Source organism: Ceratotherium simum, chromosome X (assembly GCF_057802395.1).
Source record: "Ceratotherium simum simum isolate JZ-2026a chromosome X, ASM5780239v1, whole genome shotgun sequence".
NCBI lineage: Eukaryota > Metazoa > Chordata > Mammalia > Perissodactyla > Rhinocerotidae > Ceratotherium > Ceratotherium simum.
The window spans coordinates 949,979-971,104 of NC_141940.1; the positions used below are offsets into that span (position 1 = coordinate 949,979).

General features: G+C 37.2%; 1 protein-coding gene across 1 annotated transcript in view; it reads right to left on the reverse strand.

The window, feature by feature from the left end:
• Positions 1 to 21,126, reverse strand: part of F8 (coagulation factor VIII) — a 153,241-nt gene that overhangs the window by 35,017 nt on the left and 97,098 nt on the right. The window contains exon 15 of the mRNA XM_014779576.2: positions 658 to 811. Coding sequence (XP_014635062.2) covers positions 658 to 811 — 154 coding nt within the window. The remainder of the gene's footprint in view (positions 1 to 657; positions 812 to 21,126) is intronic.

The window sequence follows — 21,126 nt, forward strand, 5'->3', positions numbered from 1 at the left end:
CTATCTAAAATTCAAACATGTTTTATTTCAAAAACCACTATATATAAAATTAAGAGACAACAAACTGGGAAGATACTATTCACTAAAATAGTCAATGATCATTAATATACCAATGATCTACAATATATAAGGTAATATAAATTAATAAGAAAAGCACTCTCTCAAAAAATGTCAAATGTGCAAAGGTCATTAACAGATAATTCATTAGAGAAAGTTTTAAAACGTTCATGTAAATTGCACTTCTGGAATTTTAGTCGAGGAAAAGGGTTGTGATCACAGCATTATTTAAATAGGGAAAAAATAAACGATCTAAAAGGTTGTTCAAAGTAAAATGGTTAAGTGTACCATAAATTCATATAATAGACTATTAGGCCATTTTTTTAAAAGATACTTAGGAAGTGTTTTTAATGACATAAGGAATGTTTATGACATGATATTTAGTCAAAAAAGTAGAATTATACATTGTATAATTTTGAATACATAAAGAGAATACATAGGAAAATGATATACACTAAAATAATTATGGGATTATTTTTCAACTTCTTTATTTTCTATACTTTAAAATTTTTCAAAAGTGAGAATATATTATTTTTATAATCAGAAACAAAGAAAATATATAGGATTAATTTGCTTGTAATTCCATCGTCCTCAACTCACCATGATATTGTCTTCAACTTCTGCTCTTATGTATGGCCCCAAGAGTCCCAAGTGTTCATTTAGTTCTCCACGGTATAAGGGCTGAGTAAAGGAGCCATCAGTGAATTCCTGGAAAACCACCTTCTTGAATTGAGGGACACCTCCACTCTGGGCCCTGGAGAAAAAAGCAGAGGAAAACAACATCCTCATGGACCAGGTGGGTAGAAGTGCCTCATATTATTGCCTTTGCTGTATTTGAGATACATTTAGTAGAAGTGATGATGAATTGGAAGTGTAATGGGGCAGGGAGGGGAGAGAGAGGGATTAAAGATAACTTCCAGGATTCTGATTTGGGCAAATGGATGGATGGTGAGGCAATTCACTGAGATGGGGAACCTCAGAGGAGGAGTAGGTTGGGGTATATAGTTTTGGACACACAGGACATCTATGTGAAATAAATTGGCAAATACACAGAGGTTGGGAGTTCCCAAAAGAGGTCTGGATGAAGATCATCCATATTTAGATGGTGTCCAAATCATGTGAGTGGTTTATCAAATCCAATAGTCAATTTTGTTATGTCCTTATCTTACTCGACATGTAAGCAACATTTTGCATAGTTAACCACTCCATCCTCCTTGACATATTCTCTCCAGGCTTCACTAGAGTGTAAATTCCATGAAAGCAGGGGGTTTTGTCTGTTTTGACCACTGTTGTTTTCCCAGCAGCTGGAACAAGTGCCTGGCACATAGTAGGTGCTTAAAAAATATTTGTTGCCTGTTGACTGGATGTGGGTCTATAAACGTATTCTAAATATAAGAGAGCCCCAGGGTTCAGTCCTGGGACCTCTTTTCTTTACTTTAAAAAAAAATCTGTTAAAATTGTGAACTAAAACTACACAATAAAGTGCATAAAACATAAATGCTTTTGGACAAAAATGCAACTACCATCCAGTTAAGAACATTGTATATTATATCCTCTCCCTCTCCACTAAAAGTAACCCCCATTCTGATGTTCATGATAATTATTTCTTTGCTTTTCTTCATAATTGTACCACTTATGTACACCTCCCTAAAGAATGTAGTTTAGTTTTGTCTGTTTGTGACGTACGTAAATGGAACCATACAGTATACATTCGTTTGTTTCTGGCCTCTTTTGCTCCACATTGTGGTTGCGAGATTCATCTACATTGTTGTGTGTCGCTATAGTTTGTTCATTCCTTTTGCTATAACGTATTCCATTGTGTGAATATACCACAATCAAGGACATTCGACTTGTTGCTAATTTTTGATGGTTACACATAGTCCTGCTATGAACCTTCCTGTACATGTCTTTTTGTGAACATATATATGCATTTCTGTTGGGCACATATCTAGGAGTGGAATTGCTGAGTATGCATATGTTCAGCTTTGGTAGCTACTACCACACTGTTTCCCAAAGTGGCTGCACCATTTTCCATTTTTGTCAGCAATGTATAAGAGTTCCATTTGCTCCAAATCTTCACAAGCACTTGATATTGACTGTTTTTACATTTTTGGCCATTCTAGTGGTTGCGTAGCAGTGTCTCTGTGGTTTTATTTTTCATTTACTTGATTAATAATGAGGTTGAGCATTTTCACTTGGGTTGTACTGAATCTATAGATGAGTTTGGGGATAATTTACATTTTCACCATATTGCAAAGATATATCATGTACTTAGACTGGAAAGCTTTCAATGGGTCTGCATTAAATATGATGCTTGGTGTAGGGATTTTTGTAGATGCTCTTTCTGAAGTTAAGGGAGTTCCTTTCTATTCTAATTTGCTAAAAATTTTAAAATCATGCACGGATGCTGAATTTTAAGCAAACACTTCATGTATTGAGAGGGTTACATATTTTTTCTATTTCACCTTGTTAATGCGAAAAATTACAGTGGTGTTAAAAAATGTTAAACCAACGTCGTAATCCAGGGATTACATTGACGTATTTGTCTATCCTTGTATCAATATCACACTTTATTAATTACTGTAGCTTTACAGTAAGTGCAGATATCTGACAGTGTCATTCCTTCCTCTTCAAGATTTCTCTCTATGCACTGCTTTAGCTATATATCACAAGTTTCAATATGTTATATTTACATTTTCATTTAGTTAAAAATATTTCTAATTTCCATTGTAATTTCTTCTTTTTTTTTTTTTTTAAAGATTTTATTTATTCAGTTTTTTCCCCCCAAAGCCCCAGTAGATAGTTGTACGTCATAGGTTCACATCCTTCTAGTTGCTGTACGTGGGACTCGGCCTCGCGTTGGACGGAGAAGTGGTGCCTCGGGGCGCTCCTGGGATCCGAACCCGGGCCGCCAGCATCAGAGCGCGCGCACTTAACCGCTAAGCCACGGAGCCGGCCCCGTGTAATTTCTTCTTTGACAAACAGATTATTTAGAAGTGTGTTGCTTAATTTCCAGGTAACTTTCTAATTGATTTAATGTTTAATTTATTAGAGAACATATTTTATATGTTTTCTACCCAATAAAATTTCTTGTTTTGTGGCACAGTGTATGGTCTACTTTAGTAAATGTTCCATGTGAACTTGAAAAAATGTTAAATCTGCAGTTGCTGCGTGTGCTTCCCTAATCATGTTCAAATCTTCTATATCTTATTAATGTTTGGGTCTGTTCTTTAAATCAGTTATCTCTAAATATGATTGGAATTTATCTATTTCTCCATTTAATTCTGTCAAGTTTTGCTTTATGTATTTTGAAACTATATTATTAGGTTCATACAAATTTGGGGATGTTATGTCTGCCTATTGAATTGACACTTTTATTTTTATAACATTTCCTCTTTATCTCTAGAAACCTCGTTCTTTACAGTTTACTTTCAAGCTAACTGAGTCCTTATATTTTAAGTGTGAACAATATATAGTTGACATTAATTTTTATTCATGTCTGAAATTTTTATGTTTTAATTGATATGTTTAATTCATCTACATTTACTTTTCAAAATATAGTTGAGGTTAAGTCTCATTTTGTTATTTTTTTTCTATTCATCCTATCTCTTATCTTCCTTCTTTCATGTCTTTTTTTTTGCACTAATAAAGATTTTAATTAATTTTATATAATTTCCACTGTAAATTTTTTAGTCATACATTCTTTTGTTTACTCTGGAGATAAAATTTTATCCTTGATTATTAGTCCATTTCAAATTAGTACTTGTACCACTTCCTGAACAACGTAAGAGCCTTTCAACAATTTAAACTCATATAGATCGCTCCTGCCCTTTATACTATTATTGTCACGTATTTTACTTATACATATGTTATAAATGCCCACAAGACAGTATCAATACTGTTGACTTAGACAATATTGTTTTTTTATTGATGTTTTAATAGTTTGTAACATTGTGAAATTTTGGGTTGTACATTTTTGTTTGTCCATCATCATATATATGACTCCCTTCAGCCCTTGTGCCCACCCCCCACCCCCCACCCCCGTTGCCCCTAGTAACCACAATACAGATTTCTCCGTCCATGTGTTGGTTTATATTCCACTTGTGAGTGAGATCACACAGTGTTTGTCTTTCTCTTTCTGGCTTACTTCACTTGACATAATACCCTCCAGGCCCATCCATGTTGTTGCAAATGAGACGATTTTGTCTTTTTTTATGGCTGAGTACTATTCCATTGTACATATATACCACATCTTCTTGATCCAATCGTCGGTCGAGGGACACTTAGGTGGCTTCCACTTCTTGGCTATGGTGAATAATGCTGCAATGAACATAGGGGTGCATAAGCCTCTTTGGATTGTTGATTTCAGGTTCGTTGGATAGATTCCCAGTAGTGGGATGGCTGGATCATAGGGAATCTCTATTTTTAATTCTTTGAGGAATCTCCATACCGTTTTCCATAGAGGCTGCACCAGTTTGCATTCCCACCAGCTGTGTATGAGGGTTCCTGTTTCTCCACATCCTCTCCAACATTTGTTGTTCTTTGTCTTGGTGATTATACCCATTCTAACGGGCGTGAGGTGATGTCTTAGTGTTGTTTTGATTTGCATTTCCCTGATGATTAATGATGTTGAACATATTTTCATGTGCCTATTGGCCATCTGTATATCTTCTTTGGAGAAGTGTCTGTTCATTTCCTCTGCCTATTTTTTGATCGGGTTGTTTGTTTTTTTGTTGTTCAGTTGTGTGAGTTCTTTATATAGTATGGAGATCAACCCCTTGTCAGATGTATGTTTTGCAAATATTCTCTCCCAGCTGGTGTGTTGTCTGTTCATCTGATTCTGGTTTCGTTTGTCTTGTAGAAGCTCTTTAATCTGATAAAGTCCCACTTGTTTATTTTTCTTTAGTTTCCTAGTCTGGGTAGGCATGTCATCCGAAAAGATTCCTTTATGATCAATGTCAAATAGTGTGTTGCCTACATTTTCTTCTATGAGTTTTATAGTTTCAGGTCACACCGTCAGGTCTTTGATCCATTTTGAGTTAATTTTTGTGAATGGCGATAGCAGATGGTCCACTTTCATTCTTTTGCATGTGGCTGTCCAGTTTTCCCAACACCATTTATTGAAGAGACTTTCCTTTCTCCATTGTATGTTCTTAGCTCCTTTGTCGAAAAATTAGCTGTCCGTATATGTGTGGTTTTATTTCTGCACTTTCCATTCTGTTCCATTGATCTGTGTGTCTGTTTTTGTACCAGTACCATGCTGTTTTGATTACTATTGCTTTGTAGTATGTTTTGAAGTCAGGGATTGTGATGCCTCCTGCTTTGTTCTTTTTTCTTAGGATTGCTTTAGCTATTTGGGGTCTTTTGTTGCCCCATATGAATTTTAGTATACTTTTTTATATTTCCATGAAGAATGTCATTGGGATTCTGATTGGGACTTTATTGAATCTGTAGATTGCTTTAGGTAATATAGACATTTTAACTATGTTTATTCTTACAATCCACGTGCATGGGATATCTTTCCATTTCTTTATGTCATCATCGATTTCTTTCAATAATGTCTTGTAGTTCTCATTGTATAGGTCATTCACCTCCTTGGTAAGATTTATTCCTAGGTATTTTATTCTTTTTGATGCAATTGTAAATGGTATTATCTTTTTGAGCTCTCTGTTAGTTCATTATTAGCATACAGAAATGCAACTGATTTTTGTAGATTGATTTTGTACCCTGCAACTTTGCTGTAGTTGTTGATTATTTCTAACAGTTTTCCAACGGATTCTTTAGGGTTTTCTATATATAAAATCATGTCATCTGCAAATAGTGAGAGTTTCACTTCTTCGTTACCTATTTGGATTCCTTTTATTCCTTTCTCTTGCCTAATTGCTCTGGCCAAAACTTCCAGTGCTATGTTGAACAGGAGTGGTGAGAGTGGGCAGCTCTGCCTCATTCCTGTTCTCAGAGGAATGGCTTTCAGTCTTTCCCCGTTGAGTACGATGTTGGCTGTGGATTTGTCATAAATAACCTTTATTTTGTTGAGCTACTTCTATTCCCATCTTGTTGAGAGTTTTTATCATAAATGGATGTTGTATCTTGTCAAATGCCTTCTCTGCCTCTATTGAGATGACCATGTGGCTTTTATTCTTGGTTTTGTTGATGTGATGTATCACGTTGATTTATTTGCGAATGTTGAACCATCCCTGAGTCCCTGGTATAAATCCCCCCACTTGATCATGGTGCATGATCTTTTTAATGTATTGCTGTATTTGGTTTGCCAATATTTTGTTGAGGATTTTTGCATCTATGTTCATCAGTGATATTGGCCTGTAATTTTCTTTCTTTGTATTGTCTTTGTCTAGCTTTGGTATCAGGGTGATGTTGGCCTCGTAGAATGATTTAGGAAGTGTTCCATCTTCCTCTATTTGTTGGAATAGTTTGAGAAGGATGGGTATTAAATCTTCTTTGAATGTTTGGTAAAATTCACCAGAGAAGCCATCTGGTCCTGGACTTTTATTTTGGGGGATGTTTTTGATTACTATTTCAATCTCTTTACTTGTGATTGGTCTATTCAGATTCTCCATTTCTTCTTGATTTAGTTTTGGGAGGTTGTATGAGTCTAAGAATTTATCCATTGCTTCTAGATTGTCCAATTGGTTGGCATATAATTTCTCATAGTATTCTCTTATAATTATCTGTATTTCCGTGGTATCCCTTGTAATTTCTCCTCTTTCATTTCTAATTTTCTTTACTTGAGCCTTCTCTCTTTTGTTCTTAGTAAGCCTGGCTAAGAGTTTGTCGATTTTGTTTATCTTCTCAAAGAACCAACTCCTTGTTTCATTAGTCCTTTCTACTGTTTTTTTGGTCTCCATTTCATTTATTGTGGCTCTGATTTTTATTATTTCTCTCTTTCTGCTGACTTTGGGCTTTGTTTGTTCTTCTTTTTCTAGTTCTGTTAGGTGTAATTTAAGGTTGCTTATTTGGGATTTTTCTTGTTTGTTAAGGGGGGCTTGTATCACTATGAGTTTCTCTCTCAGGACCGCTTTTGCTGCATCCCATATGGTTTGGTATGGCATATTTTCATTTTCGTTTGTTTCCAGATAGTTTTTGATTTCTCCTTTAATTTCATCAATGATCCATTGGTTGTTCAGTAGCATGTTGTTTAATGTCCATATTTTTGTCACTTTCCCCGTTTTTTTTTTTTCATGGTTCATTTCCAGTTTCATAGCATTATGGTCTGAAAAGATGCTTGTTATGATTTCACTCTTCTTAAATTTATTGAGCCTTGCTTTGTTTCCCAACTTACGGTCTATCCTTGAGAATGTTCCATGTGCACTTGAGAAGAATGTGTAGTCAGCTGTTTTTGGATGGAGTGCTCTGTATATGTCTACTAGGTCCATCTCGTCCAGTTTTTCATTTAAGTCTACTATTTCTTTATTGACGTTTTGTCTGGATCATCTATCCATTGATGTAAGTGGGGTATTAAGATCCCCTACTATTATTGTGTTGTTGTTAATGTCTCCTTTTAGGTTTGTTAATAGTTGCTTTACGTACATTGGTGCTCCTATGTTGGGTGCATATATATTTAAAAGTGATATGTCTCCTTGGTGGAGTGTCCCTTTTATCATTATATATTTCCCTTCTTCGCCTTTCTTCACCTGTTTTATCTTGAAGTCTACTTCGTCTGATATGAGTATGGCAACACCTGCTTTCTTTTGTTTGCCATTAGCTTGGAGTATTGTCTTCCATCCTTTCACTCTGAGCCTGTGCTTGTCTTTAGAGCTGAGATGTGTTTCCTGGAGGCAGCATATTGTTGGGTCTTGTTTTTTAATCCATCCTGCCACTCTGTATCTTTTGATTGGAGAGTTCAATCCACTTACATTTAGGGTAATTATTGATACATGAGGGCTTAATGTTGCTGTTTTGTCACTTATTTTCTGGTTCTTTTGCATTTCCTTTGTTCCTTGTCCCATTTGTTTCGGACTGCCAATTCAGTTTGGTTGTTCTGTCTTATGACTCTTCTAGTTTTCTCTTTGTTTATCATATGTGATTTTGTTTTGATTATTTGTTTAGTGGTTACCTTGAGGTTTGTGTAAAAAATCTTGTGTATGAGATAGTCCATTATCTGATGGCCTCCTATTTCCTTATACTAAGTCAATTCAATCACTTTCCTCTTCCACTTCTAAGTCGTTCTTCTTATACATTATTCTATCTTGTCTTGTGGCTGTGTGTTTACATTGATGAGGTTAAATTTATTTTTGGTGAATTCCTTTCTTTGATCTTTGATTTTGGTATTTAAGTGGTTGCTAACCTATTCCGGTAAAGATCTACTATTTTTCTGATTTTATCTACCTATTTTTCTCCTTGCTCCAAGCTTTGTATTCCTTTTCTCTTCTTTTTTTCAGGCCTGAGGGCTTTCTTGAGTATTTCTTGTAGTGGGGGTCTCGTGGCCATCCCCAACTCCCTTAGCTTTTGTTTATCTGGCAGAGTTACGATTTATCCATCATATTTGAAGGATATTTTTGCTGGATAGAGTATTCTTGGCTGAAAGATTTCTTTCAGTGTTTTGAATATATTATTCCAGTCTCTCCTAGCCTGTGAAGTTCCTGTTGAGAAATCCGCTGAGAGCCTGATGGAGTTCCTTTGTACATTAGTTTTTGTTTTTGTCTAGCTGCCCTTAATATTGTTTCTTTGTCATTGACTCTGGCTAGCCTTACCACTAGGTGTCGTGGAGTGGGCCTTTGCCTGTTGACATATTTAGGTGACCTGTTGGCTTCGCTTACTGGTATTTCCTGCTCCTTCCCCAGATTTGGTAAGTTCTCAACTATTATTTCCTTGAATAGGTTCTCTGTTCCTCTTTCCCTCTCTTCTCCCTCAGGAATACCTATAATTCTTATGTTACATTTCCTAATAGAGTCAGATATTTGTCAGAGACTTTCTTCATTTCTTTTTAGTCTTAGTTCTCTCTCCTCTTTCATCTGGAGCATATCTGAATTCCTATCCTCTAAAATGCTAATTCTTTCCTCCATATTGTCAGCTCTGTTCTTTAAAGATTCCAGATTCTCCTTTATCTCCTCCACTGTGTTCTTCATCTCCATCAGCACTGATTGTTTTTTCTTTATGATTTCAATCTCTTTTGTGAAGAAACTCCTAATCTCATTGAATTGTTTGTCTGTGTTGTCTGGTATTTCATTGAGTGTTTTTATGATAGCTATTTTGAAATCTCTGTCGTTTAGGTTATGGATTTCTGTGTCTTCAGGGTTGGTTTCTGGGTGCTTGTCATTTTTCTTCTGGTCTGGTGATTTCATGTATCTTTGCATTGTGGTTCCTCTGTTGGCTTTGTTTTTCCTCATCCTGTAAATCTCTGGTTGTAATTTCCACCCACTACCACTGTGTGGGCGTAAAGGGCTGTGTAATCTGAGCCCCCTGCGCTCTGCCCTGGCTGTTCACTGCGATCTGCGAGTGGCTTGGTCCGGTCTGGTGGGCTGAGCTGCAGGGTCCCGTTTGCGGGGATGGGGGTGCTCTCTCTTTTGCTCACTGGGTCCCTGGCATGGGGGGCTTCTTGTTCGCCCCTTGTTATCTGCTCTCTGGGGTGCTCAGATGTTGATGGTACCCCGTAGCAGTTCTGAGTCCTCTGTATGGGAGTTTCCCACTGGCTGAGAGATCCCGAAGAGCTACAGTTTCCCCACAGAGGGCCGTCCTTCCCCCCTGTCTGGGAGCCACGCAGACCAGGATCACTGATCTGATGGGGAAGGAGAGGAGTTCTCTTTACCTCTCCTCACTTCCTCCGGGGGCCCAGCACGTTCCACTCTCAGATGTGCAGCATTGTGGATCTTTCTGATCTTGCTTTTCACTGTCTAGGATTCCGTTGTTGGTCTATGACTGTTCCTTTTGTTGTATCTTATCAGGGGAAGAGTTTACGGGAAAGCTCACTCCGCCATGACGCTGATGTCACCCTGTCAATATTGTTTTTAATATACTCATTTATTCCTTCTGTTTTTCTTCATTCCTTCCTGTAATTCTTTGATTCTATCTGTGACTTTTTTTCCTTCAGCCTAAAGAACTTCCTTCAGTATTCATCATAGCACCAATCTATTGTGACTTAGCCTCTCAGCTTTTGTTTTTCTGAAAACATCTTTATTTCAACTTCATTTTGAAACATTTTTTCTCTGGGTAGAGAACTCTAGGTTAGCATTTTTTCTTTCAATATATCTCATTTTAAAGATATCATTCCATTTTCTTCTAATATTTGTGCTGTCCAATACAGTAGCCACTAGCCATGTGTGACTATTTACATTTAAATTAATTAAAATTGAACACAATTAACATTCAGTTCTTCAATCATACTAGCTATATTTCAAGTGCTCAATAGCCACATATGACTAGTGGCTACCATATTAAACAGTGAAGATCTAGGACATATCCATCATCACAGAAAGTTCTATTGCACAGTGTTGTTTTGTAATTTCCATTGAAAGGTCAGCTATCAATCTTATTGTTGTTCCTTTGGAGGTAATGTATATTTTTTCTCTCTGGTCTTTAATATTTTCCCTTTATCCTTGGTTTTCCTAAGTTTGATTTTTATTTGCCTATGTAACATTTTTTTTGTATTTATCTTCCTTGGGGTATATTTATTTTCTTGAATCTGTGACTTGTGTTTCATCAATTTTGGAAAAGTCTTAGACATTATCTCTTTAATTTTTTTCCTGTCCCATTTTCTGCATGCTCTCCTCCAAGGACTCCAATTACACTTATGCTATATCATTTGAGAGTGGTCCACCTGTCTCTTATGCTATATTCTGTTCTTTTCATTCTTTTTCCTTTCTGTGCTTAAGTTTAGATATATTTTCTTGACCTTAATCTTGTCTTCTGTGGCGATTTTCTTGAAATTATACTCATCCAATGAATTTTTAATTTTAGATGTTGTGTTTTCCAATTCAGAATGACCATTTGATTTTTTAAAATAGATTCCAATTTCCAATTGAAATTCTCCATCTTCTCATCAATATTGTCAATATTTTCTCTATTTTCTTTAAAACATTTACAAAAATTATATTAAAGTCCCTGTATGCTAATTCCTATATCTGCATCATCTGTGGTTTGATTCTGATGTCTACTTTTTCTCTTGATTATCAATCACACTTTCCTGCCTCTTCTCAGTCTTGTAATTCTTTACTCTATACTGTATATTGTATATAAAAAGCTATGGAGGCTTTAGATAATATTTTCTAGCAGAGAGCATGCCCCCTTCATTCTGTTAGGCAGAAGGAATGAATCCAATCAAGTTTTTCACTTGGTCAGGGCTGCTTGCAATTTTGGTACAACTCAGTTGACCTCTGGTTTATCCCTGTTTCTCAGGCATGGCCCTCCTAGACTTCTGACTGAGAGCTTAGAAAGTCTTTGTTCCCTCAGCCCTTAAGACATTTCAGCAAAGGACACCAAGAAAGAAAATAGCTGGTGATTATCACCTCAACTAGGTAGTCCTCTCCCCCTCCTCCACTTAAATTTTGGTTCATCTAATTCTTATTGCTCCACAGCCCTCCAATGATTTTTAAAATATGAATTTTTTATTTATCTAGTTTTATAGTTGTCACAGCAGGAGTGTTGGCCTGCCATGACCTACTTTCTACCCAGAAGCAGGAGTCACACTAGCTTTCTTTTGGTTAATATTTGCATGGCATGCCATTTTCCATCCTTTTACTTTCAACCTTTTATACTCTTATGTTTTAGATATGTAGCTTGGAAACAGCATCTAGTTATATTTTGTTTTAAAGTCAGGTATGCCAATCTTTGTCTTTTAACTAGATAATTTAGCCCATTTATAATTAATATTATTTCTGATGTATTTGGATTTGTAGCTACCATCTTCTTTTTCCTATTCTATGTTTCTGTTTTCCCTTTCTTGCCTTCTTTTATATTGATTATTTTATATTATTCCATTTTCCCTTTACTCTTGGATGGTACACACTTTATGGTACACAATCAGGACAGCACAGTCAGCCTGAGATGTGCCCGTAATCTTGTTTTTGATGAAGTCTCTGTGTCCTGGGGCATCAATGATGGTCACATAATACTTGCTGGTCTTGAATTTCCACAAGGAAATATCAATGGTGATACCAGACACACATTCAACTTTCAGTTTGTGCAAAACCCAGGCATACCTGAAGGAGCCCTTTCCCAACTCAGCAGCCTCCTTCTCCAATTTTTCAATGGTTCTTTTGTCGACCCCACCATATTTGTAAATCAGATGATCATTAGTGGTGGATTTGCCTAAATTTACATGTCCAATGATGACAATGTTGATATGAGTTTTTTGCTTTCCCATTTTGGCTTAAGTTTAGGGGTGGTTTTCATTGACACCTGTCTTCTGGTGGCAAACCCATTGTGAAAAAAAGCAATTCTATATATCTGAAAGCTCATAAAAGATTTTATCATTGTTTATACAAACAAAAATTTTTATATTTACCATATATTTACCCTTTCTTTGCTTTTTAGTCTTTTTTGCCTCTCACATCTTTCATTCAGTATCACTTTTCTATTGTTTCAAGTACATCAATAGAATATTTTTAGTGGGTTTTTGCTAGTGGTGAAATTTCTCTGTTTCTGTTTGTATAAAAATGTCCTTGTTTCACCTTGATTCTTGAATCATATTTTTGATGGGCATAGAATTCTAGGTTGGCAGTTATTGTATTTCAATGCCTTCTAGATATCATTCTCCTGTCTTCTACCTGTAATTAGTACTATTGAAAAGTCACCTCTCTGTATCTCATTTGAATCTATGCTGTCTTATTTCTTTGGCTGCTCTTAAGAGTTTTCTCTTGGGTTTTCTGCAGTTTCACTATGATGAAATGTGCCTAGGTGTTGATTTTTTTATTCATCTTGTTTAGGATTTGTTGAGCTCCCCGAATCTTTGCATTGATGGATTTTTTCAATTTTGGAAAATATTCAGCCACTACCTCTTCAAATATTGCTTCTCCTCTAATAACTCTTTCCTTTCCTTCTGAGATTTCACTTAAAAATAGGTTAGTCCTTCATATTCTATCCTCTATGTCTGTCTTCTGGTTGTCTGTTGCTGTATCACAACTACCTCAAAATTTTTGTGGCTTAAAACAGCAACCATTTTATTATACTTGTCAATTCTATTAAGTGAGGAATTCTAGAAGGGCTTGGCTAGTTAATAGTTTTGCTCCTCATGGTGTCAAATGTGGTCACCCAGTGGTATACAACTTGCATCTGGGCTGGTCTGGAGGGTCCAAAATGGCTTCAGTCACATATCTGGTGCCTTGACGGAGAATGTTGGAAAGCTGGACTCAGCTGGGACTCTTGATTAGAGAGCCTACATGTGACCTTTCCAGCAAGACATCACCAGGGTAGTCAGATTTCTTACATGGTGGCTGGCTTCTTCTAGAGAGAGGGTCTCAAGAGAACTAGATGTAGGCTGCATGGTACTTTCTGACCTAGCCTCAGGAATCACACAGCATCATTTCCACCACATACACAGGTTACAAATTTCTGTTATATTCTATTGGTCACAAATGAGTGATAATGCCAGCTCAGATCAAGGGGAGGGGAATTAGACTCTACCTCTTGAATGGGCAAGTGGCAAGATCATATTGTACAAGAGCATGTAGGACATCTATCTTTGAAAAATATAGTTGACCATAATCATTTATTATCTCTTTTGTATTATCCATTTAAAAAAATCCTCGTGAGCCAGGCCTGATGGCCTAGCGGTTAAAGTTCAGTGCTCTCACCACTTCAGCAGCCCAGATTCGCTTCCCAGTCATGGAACCACACCACCCGTCTGTCAGTTGCCATGCTGTGGCAGTGACTCACATAGAAGAACTAGAAAGACTTACAGCTAGGATATACAACCATGCATTGGGGCTTTGGGGAGGGAAAAAAAAGGAGGAAGATTGGCAACACATGTTAACTCAGGGTGAATCTTTCCCTGCAAAAACAAAAACAAAAAACCTTGCATGCTAAATTCCGTATTATTTCTTTTTACTTACCTACTAGTTCACTAACTCTTTCTACGTGATGCATAGGTGTTTTAATAACGTATCTAATTATTCCTAGATCTAAAGTCTGTGAGTTTGTTTTGGCTCTTTATCGTTTCTGTGGATTCTTGCTTATTTTTTCTTGCTTTGTTTTGTACACAGTATCTTTGTGTTCTAGACATTGTATCTGAAATATTTGTGAAAATAAGTTAAGGTCTAGGATGTTGGTTTCTTCCACTACAGAGGTTTTATGTTTTCTTCTGCCAGACGTCTGCAGGCACTACCAATCCAAGACTTGCTTAAATTATGATCAAGAATAGAGATTTCATGGACAACACAGATGGAAGAAAACTGGGCTGTAAACTAAGGAAATGCAAGTTAACTGCTTTACCCATTACCTTGAGGATGTAGCCCTTTGGGGACTCAGATTAAAGTGGGCATAGTTTACATCTACTTTCACTCCCTTGTTGATCCCATCTAGTCTTATTTGAATGCTGTCAATATGCTAATGACTCCCAAATTTATATCCTTAGCACAGACCTCTTCTTTGGACTCCAGACTCATATTTCTAACTGCCTACTGAACATGTCAATTTGAATGTCTAAGGGGCATCTCAAACTAAGTATGTACAAAACAGACCCTTGAGTGTTTCCTCAAATAAATCTGTTCTACCTCAAGCCTTCCATATCTCATTAAATGTCACCATCATCCACCTATTTGCTCAGAACAAAAACTAAAAATCTTCTTTGAGTCCTCTCTCTCCATTCCCCCCATACTCAGTCTAACAGCAAGCCCTCTCTGCTTGTCTTCAAATTATACTTAACATCCTTCCATTTCTTTCGATTTTCACCAGCACTGCCCTGGTCTAAACAACTGTTTTCTCTTATATGGATGACTGCAATACCCTCTTAACTGGTCTCCTTGCCTCCATTCTTGCCCATGGAAGCTGTATTACACAATTCCTTTTAATTGGTGTTCATTGGAGTTTGGACATACATGAAAGACCTGCTCTTGCTTCCCAATCCATCATTTACTAATTCAGTCAACAGATATTTATTTGAGCTTCTATTACATGGCAGGCAGTGTTCAAAGTTCTGGAGATATACTATTGAACAACACCTTCAAAGTTTGTGCTGTCAGTGAGCTTACCTTCTAGTTGAGGAAGATATACAATAAACAAATGTATAATATTTCAGGTGCTAGTGAGTGCACTGAAAACTAGTGGTGGGAGCTATATGTATATACAGTGTTCAGGGAAAGCCTCACTGATAAAATGAAGTTTGAGCAGCAAGGAAGTGAGAGAACTAATATTAGGATATCAGGAGAAGAGAATTCTAAGCAGAGAACATAAAGTACAAAAGCCCAGAGATAGGCACATACTTGTTCCATTTAAGGAAGAGCAATGAGGCCAGTGTGGCTGGAACAGAATGAGTGGGAAACAACAGTAAGAGATGAGGGCATAGAGGTTTCAGAGGGTCGAATCTCACAGAAAATTGAAGGCCATGATGAGGGCTTTGGAACTTACTGAGGGTGAGATGGAAATCCACTGGGGGATTTAGAGCAGAGAACAATAATCAGAATTATAATTTGAAAAATTACTTTAGCTGCTGTGTTGGGAAAAGACAGGATAGTAGCCACTGAGATAGAGAGAAGTAGCTAGATTTTGGGTGTTTGTGTGTGTGTGTTTATAAAATTGATTTTAATATTTTTAATAGTTTTTTGTTATTATAGAAGCACTGCATATGCATTGTAGACAATTTGAAAATACAGACAAATAACATTTTTTAAATTAAAAACATTACTTTTACAGCATCTATAGCAACATTTTATATATGACTTCTCTTGTTGTTTTGTAACCTGGTTTTTGTTTTTTTTTCCTAGTCAACCATCTCTAACTTTCCATTTCAGTTCACTTTCCTCTTATCCAATACTCAGTCCATAATCAAATTCTGGTTATTTTTTGAAGTTATAGCCAACAGAATTCTTCGATAGATTAGATGTGGTCATGAGAGAAAAAGAGGAGTTAGGAATAACTTCAAGGTTTAGAGTCTGAGTAACTGAAAGGAAGGAATGGACATTGACTGCCATGGAGAAGGCTGAGTAAACAGCAGGTTTGGCGAAGGGGCAGAAATTAAGATTCTAATTTTGTACATGTTAAAGTATGGAGTTGATAGCGAATCTCAAGTTCAAGGGAGACATCTGAGATGGAGATATACAACTGGAAATTGTCTGCATATATATGGTACCTAAAACCATAAGGGTAAGTGAAATCATCACAAGAGTGAGTGTAAACAGAAAGGAGAGTTGGGAGAACTAATACCCCAAGCACTCTCACACTTAATGCTCAGAGAGATGAAGAAAAGCTAAGCTGACAGAGAAATACTGGCAGGGAGTTTAGTAGAAAAATTAAAGAAAAGTGGCATCAGAGAGACCAAGTGAGAACATGTATCAACTATCAAATACTACTGAGAGTTCAACTAAGATGAGGACTGAGAACTAGTAATGTAAAGATCAACAGTGACCTTGAAAATGTATTTTTTTATGGAATAATGGAGATAAAAGCCTCTTTGAAGTGGGTTAAAGAAAGAATAAGAGGAAAATAAATGAAGGTAGCAAATAGGGAGAATTATTTTAAAATGTTTTATGAAAAGATAAGGGGAGAAATAATAGCATGATTGATGCTGATGAGAGTAACCCAGTGGAGAGGGAGAACTTGATGATGTGAGAGAGAAAAGGGGAATTGCTGAAGCAACATTTTTTACGATGGGAGATACGATGAGATCAAGTGAAAAACTGGAGAGGTTGGCCTTAGGAGCACAGGCAGTTGATTTATTGTCATATTGTCATAAGCATGAAGACTGTATGTGGGTACAGATGTTGATAAATGTGGTTTTGGAAGTCTGTGGAGGTTCATTGCACAGCATCAGCTAACAGTGAGAAGGGGTGTTGGAGAATGGATGAAAGGTGTTGGAGATTTAAGGAAAAAGCAGAAAATGTAAGATAGAGGTCCAGGAAAATGGGCAAGTCAGTGGACTAGGGAAATAGTCTATGGTTGCTGTGTAACAATAAGAGCTCACTTGAGGTAGAAAGCAAGATCTGAAAGTGACAATGGGTAATGAAGAGGGCACCTATCCTTCCTCTAGGACCTGTATTATCTGACCACTGCTCATCTCTACCACCTCATCTCCTACAACCACCGCCCCCAAGTTCTTTACTGTACTCTAGTCATACTGGTCCTTTTCCATTCCTCAATGCTAAACTTGGTCCATTCTCAGGGCCTTTTCATTTCCTATTCCCTGGCCTGGAACTGTCTTCTCTCAGAGCTCCATCAGCTGGCCTTTTATCATCATGTAGGTCTCAACTCCACAAAGAGGATTTCTCTGACCACCACAGCTAAAGTAACACCCCCAGTCACTCTCTACCATATTATTTGATTGTATCTTCCAAATAGCACCATCAAGATTCCCCTATTTGGAGTTGGACGTCAGCATCATGGCAGAGTGAGCTGTTCCCTTAGTCTCTCCCCCCTAAGATACAACCACAAGGACATTCATTAACCAACAGAGGACACCCACACAGCACATTGGATGTCTGAGAGGTCCGTGCAGCCATACATCTGAAGGTGAGGGTACTGGATCCCTGGGAAGAAGTGGAAGGAGGTGAGTGGATCTCTTCCCCCTCCCCAGTGGCAGTGATCTAGGGTGTGGGACCTCACAGAGCAGCCCACGTGCAACTCTAAGAGGAGACAGGGGAACAGGCAGGCATATGCAGGAACACTTTCACTTTCAGAGTTGCATCCCAGCCCATGTGAATGTTCCACACTGAGACAGCTGAGCCACTACATGGGCACCTCCACCAAGCCCTGCAGCCCAGGCAGGCTGCCAGTGAGTGCAGAGCAGGCTCATGCGTGGGAAATAAAGCCCCCACCCTCCCTCCCACCTGGTGCACCAGCTCAGCCAGTCGGCCAGGGCAATGGATCTGCACCAGAGTGCCTGCACCTGTGTGTGGGACCTGCCAAGCAGCAGCAGCCAGCAGGAAAATGCAGACAAGCCCTATCGGCACAACTTCCAGTGGATGGGCACAACTACCAGCGGATGTGGTGGGTTCAGAAAACACAGCTCCTGCCCCCCCATGGTGGCAGGTGGAATCTTCAACCAGATACTACCACTATGTGCCAGCAAAGGTCCATTTCATCAAACACCATGAAGAAATACATTAACACCTCAGATCAGAAGGAAAATGACAAGACAGAAACCAATCCTGAAGTCACAGAAATTCAGAATCTAAATGACAGAGAATTCAAAATAGTTATCAGAAAGAAACTAATTGAGTTACAAGAAAACTCAGAAAGGCATATCAGTGAACTCAGGAATAAAATTAATGAGCAGAAGGAATTCTTCACAAAAGAGATTGAAACTCTAAAAAAAAAAAAGAAACCAAACAGAAATGCTGGACATGAAGAACACAATGAATGAGATAAAAAGCAATCTAGAAACCTTAAAAAACAGAGCTGACAGTATGGAGGACAGAATTAGTAATTTAGAGGACAGAAATATATCAATGCTTCAGGTGGAGGAGGAGAGAGAGCTGAGACTAAACAAAAATGAAGAAATTTTGCAAAAAATATCCAACTCAATTAGGAAATACAACATAAGGATTATAGGTATTCCAGAGGGAAAAGAGTGGGAGAAAGGAGCAGAGAGCTTGTTCAAAGGAATAATAGCTGAGAACTTCCCAAACCTGGGGAAGGAACTGGAATTACAAGTAAATGAAGCCCGTAGAACTCCTAATTACATCAATGCAAAAAGACCTGCTCCAAGGCATATATTAGTAAAACTGCCAAAAGTAAATGACAAAGAAAAAATATTAAGGGCATCAAGGCAGAAGAAAATAACCTACAAAGGAACCCCTATCAGGCTTTCAGCAGACTTCTCAGCAGAAACCTTAAGGCCAGGAGAGAGTGGAATGATATATTCAAAATTCTGAAAGACAAAAACTATCCAAGAATACTCTATACAGCAAAACTATCCTTCAGATATGATGGAGAAATAAAAACTTTCCCAGATAAATAAAGCTGGGGGAGTTCATCACCACAAGACACCCCTTACAAGAAATGATGAAGAATGCCCTCATACCTGAAACAAAAAGGAAAAGGTTTACAAAGCCTTGAGTGAGGAGATAAATAGACAGACAAAATCAGAAAATTGAAGATCTCTATCAGAACAGGTTAGCAAAAACTTAATTATAACATTAAAGATAAAGGGAAGGAAAGCACAAAAAATAACTATAAACACTTCATTTTAATCACAAACTCATAACACAAAATGGAATAATTTGTGACAACAATAACTTAGTTGGGGAAGAGGTAAGGGATGGAACCTACTTAGGCTAAGGAGATAAGAGGATGTCAGAAAATGTACTATCTCATCTACGAGATCTTTTATACAAACCTCATGGTAACCACTAAACAAAAAAGCAGAATAGAGACACAAATGATAAAGAAAGAGAAAACTGAGAAACCATTATAGATAATCACCAAACTGAAATGGTAGTCGAAAATACACAGGAAGAGAAACAAGGGAAATATATAACAACCAAGAACAAGAGGTAAAAGGGCAGCATTAAGCCCTCATATATCAATAATCTCTCTAAATGTAAATGGCTTGAATTCTCCAATAAAAGGACACAGAGTGGCTGGATGGATTAAAAACAAGACCCAACAATATGCTGCCTCCAGGAAACACGTCTCAGCTCTAAAGACAAACATAAGCTTAGAGTGAAGGGATGGAAGCCAGTACTCCAAGCAAATGGCAAACAAAAGAAAGCAGGGGTTGCCATACTTATATCAGACAAAGAAGCCTTCAAGATAAAAAAAAAAAAAATGAGAGACAAAGGGTGCAGTATATAATGACAAAAGGGACATTTCACCAAGAAGACATAACGCTTATGAATATATATGCACCTAACACAGGAGCACCAAAGTATATAAAGCAACTATTAAAAAACTTAAAGGGAGAAATTAACGGCAACACAATAGTAGTAGGGGTCCTCAACACCACACTTATGTCAATGGATAGATAATCCAGACAGAAAGTCAACAAGGAAACAGTGGCCTTAAATGAAATACTAGACCAGATAGACTTAATAGATATATATAGAACATTCCATCTAAAACCATCAGAATACACATTCTTTTCAAGTGCGCATGGAACATTCTCAAAGAGAGACATTATGTTGGGAAACAAGGCAAGCCTCAATAAATTTAAGAAGATTGAAATCATATCAAGCATCTTTTCTGACCATAATGCTATGAAACTAGAAATCAGCTAAAAGAAAAAAGCTGGGAAAGTCAGAAATATGTGGAGACCAAACAACATGCTACTGAACAATCATTGGATCAATGAAGAAATCAAAGGAGAAATTTTAAAAATCTGGAGAAAAAAGAAAATGAAATACATCATACCAACTCTTATGGGATGCAGCAAACGCAGCTCTAAGAGGGAAATTCATAGCAATACAGGCCCACCACAACAAACAAGAAAAATCTCACAAAGTAATCTTAAACTACACCTAACAGAACTAGAAAAAGAAGAACAAACAAAGCCCAATGTCAACAGAAGGATAGAAATAACAAAAATTAGACCAGAGACAAGTGAAACAGAAAGCAAAAAAACAGTAGAAAGGATCAATGAAACTAAGAGCTGGTTCTTTGAGAAGATAAACAAAATTGACAAACACTTAGCCAGACTCACTGAGAAAGAAAGAGAAGGCTCAAATAAACAAAATTAGAAATGAAAGAGGAGAAATTACAATGGATACCACAGAAATGCAAAGGATTATAAGAGAATACTATGGAAAACTATATGGCAATGAATTGGATAACCTAGAAGAAATGGATAAACTCTTAAACTCATACAACCTCCCAAAACTGAATCAAGAAGAAATAGAGAATCTGAATAGACCAATTACATGTAAAGAGATTGAAACAGTGATCAAAAACCTCCCAAAAAGCCAAAGGCCAAGACCAGATAGCTTCTCTGGAGAATTCTACCAAACATTCAAAGAAGATTTAATA